This window comes from Mesoplodon densirostris, chromosome 2, assembly GCF_025265405.1.
Source record: "Mesoplodon densirostris isolate mMesDen1 chromosome 2, mMesDen1 primary haplotype, whole genome shotgun sequence".
Lineage (NCBI taxonomy): Eukaryota > Metazoa > Chordata > Mammalia > Artiodactyla > Ziphiidae > Mesoplodon > Mesoplodon densirostris.
In genome coordinates, this window is record NC_082662.1 from 109,634,774 (window position 1) to 109,644,332 (window position 9,559).

Consider the following 9,559-nt stretch of genomic DNA (forward strand, 5'->3'; position numbering starts at 1 on the left):
CTCTTTGATGAAGAGAAATCCTTTGGTTTCAATTTTGTCCTGCTCTGGTGGAACAGTTTGCCCAGATTTACTTTGATCTGACTTCCTTTAATTATAATTTTCATTCTTAGAAGTGGAGAACCCAGGGCACTTTTCCTTAGCACCTCTAAAGCTTTTCTCCTTAATGCCATAGTTGGCCTGTTTCAACAGCATGACATTGGAAAGATTTTGTCCTAAGTTATAGTTTCTCTTCTTCCATTATATTATAAGAAATTTTGTAACTAGACATTAAAAAAAAAAAACGTAAGAAAGAAAACCACTCAAACAATCCTAGCATTGCAGGGTGGGTATGGAAGGACACAGCTCTGTCTGGCTTTAGTTTGGAAATTATGAATGGGTTGGTCAGGAGGGTCTTCATGTGTCATGAACATGTGTCGTGACACTCATGTGTCAAGAATTATTGGGCCCAGTTTATAGCTTTAATTTTATATAAAACAATACCTCAAAATAGCTAGTTTTGGATCAATTTACTATTCTTTTTTGGAATTTACCATTGCTTTGCAAGTTGTCAGTCTCCCACTGCTAGCCGCAGCGAAGAGGACTGGAGTTCCCTAGGCTGTACATAATACTGGTATTACATGCACCCAGGAATTGAGAATTTCAGGTTTCAAATGATTACCATTAGTCCTATCCACTGGTATCTATGGAGCTCCCAGTCTGTAAGATCTTTGTTCTGTGTCATGATGGTTCACAGACAATAAAATGGTCCCTGTCCTCCAAGAGCTTTTGATCCTAAAAAGGGGAAACAAGACTGGTAGACATACAGTCCTGAGAGCTTGTGCTCACCACTCACATTCATGTGGGTACATGAGTGAAATACACACAAAATCCCAAAGGGGCTAATATGGTACAAGTAAGATTGTAAAAGGAGTTGATATATCAATGCGGATAAGGCATCAACACCATTAGATTTAGAGTTCGTTAAAGCCAGACTTGATCTCATAGGAGTAAATTACACGAATTATTGTTTTGACATGAATTTTAGATTGAACTTTTTGGTTAAAAAACCTTGGATTTTCCTGGTTCTTCCACCAATAGGATTTATGCTTGGGCTGTTTACCTGATTGTGGTGTTTTCTACCTTTTTCCAGAAGGCAATGGGAATGGCTGCCACTCTTTAATAGGGCAAATACTAGATTTAGCTGCAGTTTGAGGAGTGTTAAAGGTAGAAGTATAACTACATACATGTGACTGGGATTCTGAATGGCTGGTTTTGAGTAGAGGACCCTCTCCCACTCTCAATTCCCCATTCCTAAATGGAACTCTTCCCAATGTCAGAGTCATGACTAGGGATGCCACAGCTGCTCTCACCTTCCCAGGAGGAGAGAAGCTGCTGTTGGATGCCTTGCCTAACTAGAAGTTTCTGGTCCAAGAGGAGCAACTCTCTGCTCTTCACCAAGAAACAGCTGAGAGCATAGCTTGTTCACACCTGCAATCAGTATCTGCCACCAAGTTCTGTCTGGCCAGGCTCCAAACCGCAGGTTGGAAGGAAGCTTATCCTCTCCTAAAGAGGAAAATCCCACTTAATTTAAGATACCACTTTTCATCACTCATTCAAGTGTTTAGCAAATATCCCTGTCATTAAATGTGGTGGGTGTATTCCTCTGGCCCCATGGACTTCTGATCCTATAAGGTGGGGCACAGCTGAAGAAGCCTGGACCAGCATCCCTAGCATGGGTTCATGCCCTGGTCTGAGGGCAGTGATGAGTAAATGTCACAGCACTAGAGAAGTTCAACATGGGTAACATCAGCTGAGGTGGAAGTTTTTTGTTTTTGTTTTTGTTTTTGCGGTACGCGGGCCTCTCACTGTTGTGGCCTCTCCCGTTGCCGAGCACAGGCTCCAGACGCACAGGCTCAGCGGCCATGGCTCACGCGCCCAGCTGCTCCGCGGCATGTGGGATCCTCCCAGACCGGGGCACAAACCCGCGTCCCCTGCATTGGCAGGTGGACTCTCAACCACTGCGCCACCAGGGAAGCCCTGAGGTGGAAGTTTTGATCAGAGTCTTCCGGAGATTACCAGCTTGCCCCACAGGTTTGCACTGGACAAATGACCCAGTCTGCACACATCACCCCTGTCAGTTCAATCCCATGTTCATTAGTCATTGCTGTTGCTAGGGGCATTATATACTAGCATGTTTAATGGTATTTTTATTCCTACAGAACAAATTTTAGCTCTATTAAAATAGCCACAGTTATAGACCCTAAACCCTTTTCATTCTGTGGGATACTAAAACTGTCTTAGAGGACTTTCCTCACCCTGTAACATGATTTCTTCCGAAAGCACTCTTCCCATTCTTTGGGTTTAAAAGAGTAATAATAATAATAATATACTTATACTGCTCTCAATTTGTAAAGCTATTAAGAAAGGTTTCCAGATTTCAACCTAGAGAAGAGAAAACATAAATTAAGAGTACAGGAGTCACAAAGAAAGAAAGGTGGGAGAGTTGCAACATTGCTGACTTTGACGATGGAGAAAGAGGGCCACAAGCCAAGGAACGTGGGCAGCCACGAGAAGCTGAAAAAGACAAAGAAACTGAATCTCCTCTGGAGCCCCCAACAAGGAACACGGTCCTGTTGAGACCTTGATTTTAGCTCAGTAAGGTACATGTTGCTCACATAACCCACAGAACAGTAAGAAAATCATTTTGTATTGTTTTAAGCCACTAGGTTTATGGTAATCTTACCATAGCAGAAAAAACCTAATACGTTGTCCTTTAAAAAAAAAAAATAGAGAGTGCAGGAGTCACAAAATTGTATAGCTCCAATCACAGGCAATGTATCTCAATGGGGCAACAGAAAGAACCCAGCCTTTGGGATCAGACAGACAGAACCACTACTATTTAGCTGTCTGATCTTAGAAAAAGTATTTAACCTCTCTGAGCCTCAGTTTTCTCATGTGGTGGAATCAAATTAGTTAAACCCTTATCAAGCTCTCATTATGTGCTGGGCTTTGTGACAGGCACTGAGTATATAGCAGTAAATAAAACAGGTGTGGTCCATACCCTCGTGAAGAGTACGGTCCAGCAGGATCCAACTGAATGAAAAAATGTCATGTCAAAAGTCTGTCATAAAGTAGATATTCAAAAAAATGTTTCCTTCCACTTCCAACATCCAATCATTATATACCTTAACACAGTCAAAAGTAAGGTGACTATGGGCAATTTCATACATAGCAAAATTTTGTTGGGGGCCCAGACACAAATGGATTAGTATACTTCTTCAGCATTATGACTCATGAACCTCAGTTCAGCTTACGGTTCTAATTTAAATCCATGTAACCATGGGTTTCTGTTTATGATCAACAATGAATCCTTATTTTGGGGTGGAGTTCAAGGCTTATACAGATACTGCCTCATTTATCCTTTCAGGCAGCTTGTGAAGTGAACCCATTTTACAGATGAGGAAACCAGTGGAAGCAGATTCTTTTATGCTTCTTTAGTTCCCTAATACTCGTCTGCACAGGGGAAGCACTCAGTACATGCTGTTTACGCATTGACCGTGCCAGTCACTCAGGAAGGAGAGGTACCCTGAGAGATAGCAAAGAGAGGCTGATTCGAGATTGCATTGTAGCGTCTCAGCTTTGCCTTCTCCTTCCTCCAGGTTGCTGAGACATGGGTGACTGGAGTTTCCTGGGGAACATCCTGGAGGAGGTGAATGAGCACTCCACGGTCATCGGCCGCGTGTGGCTGACGGTGCTTTTCATCTTCCGGATCCTCATCCTTGGCACGGCCGCGGAGCTCGTGTGGGGGGATGAGCAGTCCGACTTCGTGTGCAACACCCAGCAGCCAGGCTGCGAGAATGTCTGCTACGACGAGGCCTTCCCCATCTCCCACATCCGCCTCTGGGTCCTGCAGATCATCTTCGTCTCCACTCCGTCGCTGGTGTACGTGGGGCACGCGGTGCACCACATCCGCATGGAGGAGAAGCGCAAGGAGCGCGCGGCGGAGGAGCTGTGCCAGCAGTCGCCTGGCAACGGCGGCGGCGAGAGGGCGCCCCTCCCAGCGGACCAGGGCAGCATCAAGAAGGGCAGCAGCAGCAGCAAAGGCACCAAGAAGTTCCGGCTGGAGGGGACCGTGCTGAGGACCTACGTCTGCCACATCATCTTCAAGACCCTCTTTGAAGTGGGCTTCATCGTGGGCCACTACTTCCTGTACGGTTTCCGGATCCTGCCTCTCTATCGCTGCAGCAGGTGGCCCTGCCCCAACGTGGTGGACTGCTTCGTGTCACGGCCCACCGAGAAAACCATCTTCATCCTGTTCATGCTGTCCATGGCCTCTGTGTCCCTCTTCCTCAATATGCTGGAGGTGAGTTACCTGGGACTAAAGAGAATCCGATCTGCCTTCAAGAAGCCAGTGGAGCAGCCACTGGGGGAGATTCCTGAGAAGTCCCTCCACTCCATTGCTGTCTCCTCCATCCAGAAGGCCAAGGGCTACCAGCTCCTCGAAGAAGAGAAAATCGTGTCCCATTATTTCCCTTTTACTGAGGTTGGGATGGTGGAGGCCAGCCCACTTTCTGCCAAGCCTTTCAGTCAGTTCGAGGAGAAGATGGGCACCGGGCCCCTAGGGGACTTGTCCAGGGCCTACCAAGAGACACTGCCTTCCTACGCTCAGGTGGGAGCCCAGGAGGGGGAGGGGGAGGGCCAGCCTGTGGAGGCGGGAGCAGAACCGGAGGCGGGAGCAGAACCGGAGGCGGAAGCAGAACCAGAACCAGAGGTGGGAGAGAAGAGGCAGGAGGCAGAGAGAGTGAGCACGGAAGGCCAGGAGACCCTGGCCGTGCTGGAGGGGGAGAAAGTGGAGACCCCCGAAGTGGGGAAGGAGGTTGAGAAAGAAGAGGTGACGCCTGAGAAGGTATCAAAGCAGGGGCTGCCACCTGAGAAGGCGCCTTCACTGTGTCCGGAGCTGCCTGGAGATGACACCAGACCCCTGAGCAGGCTGAGCAAAGCCAGCAGCCGGGCCAGGTCAGACGATCTAACAGTATGAAGCAGTGCCAAAGGAAGAAAGAAAAGAAAACACGCGAGCTAACATATGGCAAGATGAAACCTAAAGTTGCCAACATGCTTTGAGTCGTCTGTCCCTCCCCTCACACCCACCCTGGTTGGACAGGCACTGCGGTAGAACCGTGCATGCCGTACAACTAGGAAACTGCCTTTCCCTTATATAAAGGCTATCCAGATGAACCCATTGTCCTGTCAAAGTTCCCAGTCTCATGACTGCCCTGCCCCTCTACGCCACAGGGAATTCTGCTTTCATCCCCATGTCCCCATAGAAATCCTTCCAATCAGAATTGTGATTGTCTCATAGCTTTTCACCAGTCTTGTCTCAAGCTCACAAACTCCGCTGAATTTTATCACCCCAGCATTTCCCTAGCAGACACCGTGTGACATATATCAGGGATCCCAAACTTAAACGCCTACAGGATGCAGGCCGGTGGTTGAAATTGGTGACGTGCGCCTGTTCTAATGCCATGGGAGAGCTAGGGCTGTGAAATTTGGAAAGCAGAGGGCAACTGCTGCTCATTTCCAGGCAGCGATTACCAGACAGTGTTACCTGGCCATCTGATTTTTCAAGAGAAGCCAGAAATCCAAACATTTAAGTGAAGTTTCCCACATTTTTAATGTTGCCAGCTAAATTTTAAGTATGCCATGTGGGCCAAAGAAAATGTGTGCAAGCCAAAGTTAACCTGTGGGGTACCAATCTGCAAGTTCAGCTTATACTCATGAGCCCAGCTTTCCTATGGAATTGGTCATATTATTTAGGGTCTCAACTTGTTCCTGTGGCTTCCAAACCTCATTTCACCATTTTGGAGTGTTTGGTTTAAATCATCAGTCTAGGGGATGTCCAGAGTTCTCACTGGCCTTTCTCTTGGGTCACTGTAGCCCCTGGGTTCTGATGTAATTACATCCCTTGTATTGGTGGGAATTCTGCACTGGGCGCTCTCAGAAAAGGAGAACAAAATAAACCCCATAGCCTCTCCCAGAACTGAAAAGGTTTTGAACCCTGGTCGCAGTTTTCTTCCCTGAAGCAAAGGAGATCCTTTCCTTTCCTGTCCTCTTCCAACATCAGTGCTCAGCCTGAAATCTACACCTCCTTTCATCAGGGGCTGGGAGCAAGCCCAGCTCTGAGCCAGACGATACCTGCCTACTGGCCTGTCTTGAGGAGATTAATCCTCAGGCCTTGCTCAGGCAAAAAACATGTACAAAAAGGACCATCAGAGTGGCACTAGAGAGAGCCTCTTACAAATTGGGAACACAAACAGCCAGGGTCTCAAAGTCTAGCCCCAGGCCAGACTTCATCCCCGGAAGGGACATAAAGGCTTAACAAGGGAACAACAGGGATCTTGAAGGTCTCCTACCCTTTATCCCCCCAACCAACTCTCTTCAAACATAGAGTCCAGTCAGGGAAAATCCTCAGGTATAAGTACATATTTCACACAGGGAGCAATTTTACCTAGAGCCAATCAGTTCCCAGAGCAGAGGGAGAAATTGATATCCAAGCTGGTCCATCTAAAACAAAGCTATGCTTCATGGGCTGCAGTGCCAAGGCTAAGATAGGAGGGATAGAAACCACAATTGGGATCTGGACAGGAGACCACCAGGGTACCCAGAAAAAACTGCCTTCATTCTATCTTACCCCCAACCAGCACCATCCCAAAGAATGCAAATCCCTTGTGCTGCCCTCTGTTTACCACCTTCCTTTTAAGATATTCATTTTAGATATGCTTTTCTAGAGCAAAGCCTCCTCCAAAACTATTCCTCCCCTGTGACAGTATTCCCATTCCTTGGTGCTCCATTCTAAAGCAAAATGGTCTAAAAATGAAATTCATTCTAAGGTATGATTTTTTTTAATTAATCCAGGGAAAATTTACATTTTAAAAGAGAAAGCCTAAAATGTATTTTACCTAGGTTAATCCAAAGTGACAAACTTTCAGTGAAGGAATGAATTAGGCAATGGACAGTTGAATAGAAGAGGTATATTTGTCTTGTAGACAGGTGACTTTCTGGCTACTACTTGAATCTTCCTTCCCCTTGCAATCAACACTATTCCAGACAGACTTTCTTCAGTATGATGACAGAAGTAACAAAATCCCAGGCCTGAGAACCAGACATCATTGCACTCTCCCTAATGGCTGCACTATTGCTCCTACAGTTTTGCTCCTGAAGACCCATTTTAAGAAGATGTAAACTCAGAACCTGAAAATAGCTTGATCATTACCAGAATAAAGTGTCTATATCAACTAGGACTTAATCCAAAAGAGAAAAGAAAAAAACTGTCATTCCAAGTGAAAACTGCTGGTGCTCTTTGGAACCAGCTGTAGAGGTGTAGGTGAAGGCTGCTTGTCTCCTTGTCTTGTTGGGGCCTAAGTGTGTGAGTGTATTTCCTTGAATGAAGCAGCATCCTGCTTCAGTGTCTGAACCTACCCCACCAGCGGGGAAGTTGCCATTTTCCCTCTCAGTCTTCCCAACAAACAAGGAAGCTTATTTTGGAAGAAACAGACACAGGCATCAAGGGACCAGGGCTTTTTTTTCTATTTCTGCTATTTGGTCGCTGTGTTATTGTCATCTCTTACCCTCTCTGTACCTCAGTTTTCTGTCTACAAACTAGAGGTGGCATTTACCACCAACGTACCTCCAGGGGTATCAGAAGGATTCATAAGTTACCTGCCAAGTCTAGAGCCTGTTGAGTGGTGTCTGAGAGATTCCTCCAGCAGCAGGGAGACTGGGAAGAAGGGCAGGTGGGTAGCTTCTATCTGACTCTCCCAACCTGCCTTGCAGTTATCTGGTGAGAGTTTTTCAATGTGGAATAGACACTCAGGAGATCCGTTTTCTCAGAGAAGGCTCAGAACAGAATCTTGACACCATATGTTTGGTAGGAACCTGTTTGACCTTGAAAAATGGCTGGGGACAGATGGGCAATTACTCTCCACCCATGGAAAATGTCACCTCATGCCTCACCTTAAGCTACCACACAACTGCTGTCAGGTTCCATTCACAGGCAGTGGTGTGTCTGTGGAGGACCTTACCCTGTACAGCTGGATCCCTCAGTATCTCTTCTGAGGCAAATAATTATGACTGACTCAAGATGATAATCGCCCCTGGGCTCCATGAAGGCCAAGCTTTAAATCCTAATCCTGGTCCTTCCCCTGTTAGATTAAACCTTTACAGTATGTGGATCTACGAATTAAAAAAAAAGCACTGGACAGCATGACATCAAAAGCGCAGCTCTCTCGGGCTTCCCTGGTGGCACAGTGGTTGAGAGTCCGCCTGCCGATGCAGGGGACACGGGTTCGTGCCCCGGTCCAGGAAGATCCCACATGCCGTGGAGCAGCTGGGCCCGTGAGCCATGGCCGCTCAGCCTGCGCGTCCGGAGCCTGTGCTCTGCAACGGGAGAGGCCACAACAGTAAGAGGCCCGCATACCGCAAAAAAAAAAAAAAAAAAAATACAGGGAGATCAGCTCGGTGCTTTGTGACCGCCTGGAGGGGTGGGATAGGGAGGGTGGGAGGGAGGGAGACGCAAGCGGGAAGGGATATGGGAACAGATGTATATGTATAACTGATTCACTTTGTTATAAAGCAGAAACTAATAAAAAATAAATAAATTAATTAAAAAAAAACATAAATACAATCTGCAAAGCGAAGTAGGTGTGTACCTAGAAGTGATAGTGAAATAGGCACGGAGAGTTTTCCTTCTTGTAATTATCATATTACAACTAAATATGTAATTGGGGGAGGAAGGAGAAAAGGAAATAAAATTCTAGGTTCAGCAGTTAAATAAGAGGGAAGATTTTTATGAAAGACAAGTCATCTCCACTGCCCTAGACATTGCTGCTCCCAAAGCCAGGAGAGAGTGGTACTCCACTGCAGCCAACGAGGTAGCAGTGGGATATACTGTAGCCTCCAGCCCCACGCATTCTGGAAGTTCTCCCACGCAGACAAAGTATATTATGGAAGAATTCATAAAGTCTCCTGGAGGGAAAAGTAGATGGCGTCACTGCCTTTTTCTGCAAATTTTCCATCTATGAAATAGGATTAGTAAAGGCTCAGCTAAGAAATATGTTCACAACAAACTTCTTGGGGAAAATCTCTGGCAAAAGCATTATTGGGATTGTGTCCTGAATTCTCCAACTTTCCACATCTTTATGTCAGAGCTAATAGTTACATGTTAGACTGTTACAAAACAATAAAACTAACTTGACTTTTCACCATCTTTGTTTTTTCTTTTGACCTGTCAGCCATGCTACCCTGTGAAGAGTAGTTTCTGGTGTTCTTCCTTTGAAATTAAGGGGTTGGGGGACAAGAGCACTGGGGGACCGGGAGGGGCAGTGATATGCTGGTAAACATGTAACAACCAGATCTTTCCAGGGTAAAGAGGCCCTGGTTTGTAGTGTTTGCCAATTTCCTTGCTATAAATTTTTCCACCATCACCAATTTCAACCCACCAACATAATGTCACTAGACCCAGAGATGAGAAGAGATGTACAGTAGCATAAAATTATAAATATTTCCACCATACAATAGATATAAA

The 9,559-nt window shown here is 46.1% G+C and overlaps 1 protein-coding gene across 2 annotated transcripts; it reads left to right on the forward strand.

The window, feature by feature from the left end:
• Positions 1 to 3,649: 3,649 nt before the first annotated feature.
• GJA8 (gap junction protein alpha 8) lies at positions 3,650 to 5,017 on the forward strand. Of its 2 annotated transcripts, XM_060087003.1 has the most exons (2): positions 3,650 to 4,708; positions 4,751 to 5,017. In XM_060087003.1, the coding sequence occupies exons 1-2, from the start codon at positions 3,650 to 3,652 to the stop codon at positions 5,015 to 5,017; spliced, it is 1,326 nt and encodes a 441-aa protein (XP_059942986.1). The 2 variants fall into 2 exon arrangements, with proteins under 2 accessions (XP_059942986.1, XP_059942977.1); XM_060086994.1 differs by having other exon boundaries at positions 3,650 to 5,017.
• Positions 5,018 to 9,559: the final 4,542 nt, after the last annotated feature.

Excerpts from the sequence above, each read along its gene's own strand:
- GJA8 (XM_060086994.1), top strand. The coding sequence starts at position 3,650 with ATGGGTGACTGGAGTTTCCTGGGGAACATCCTGGAGGAGGTGAATGAG.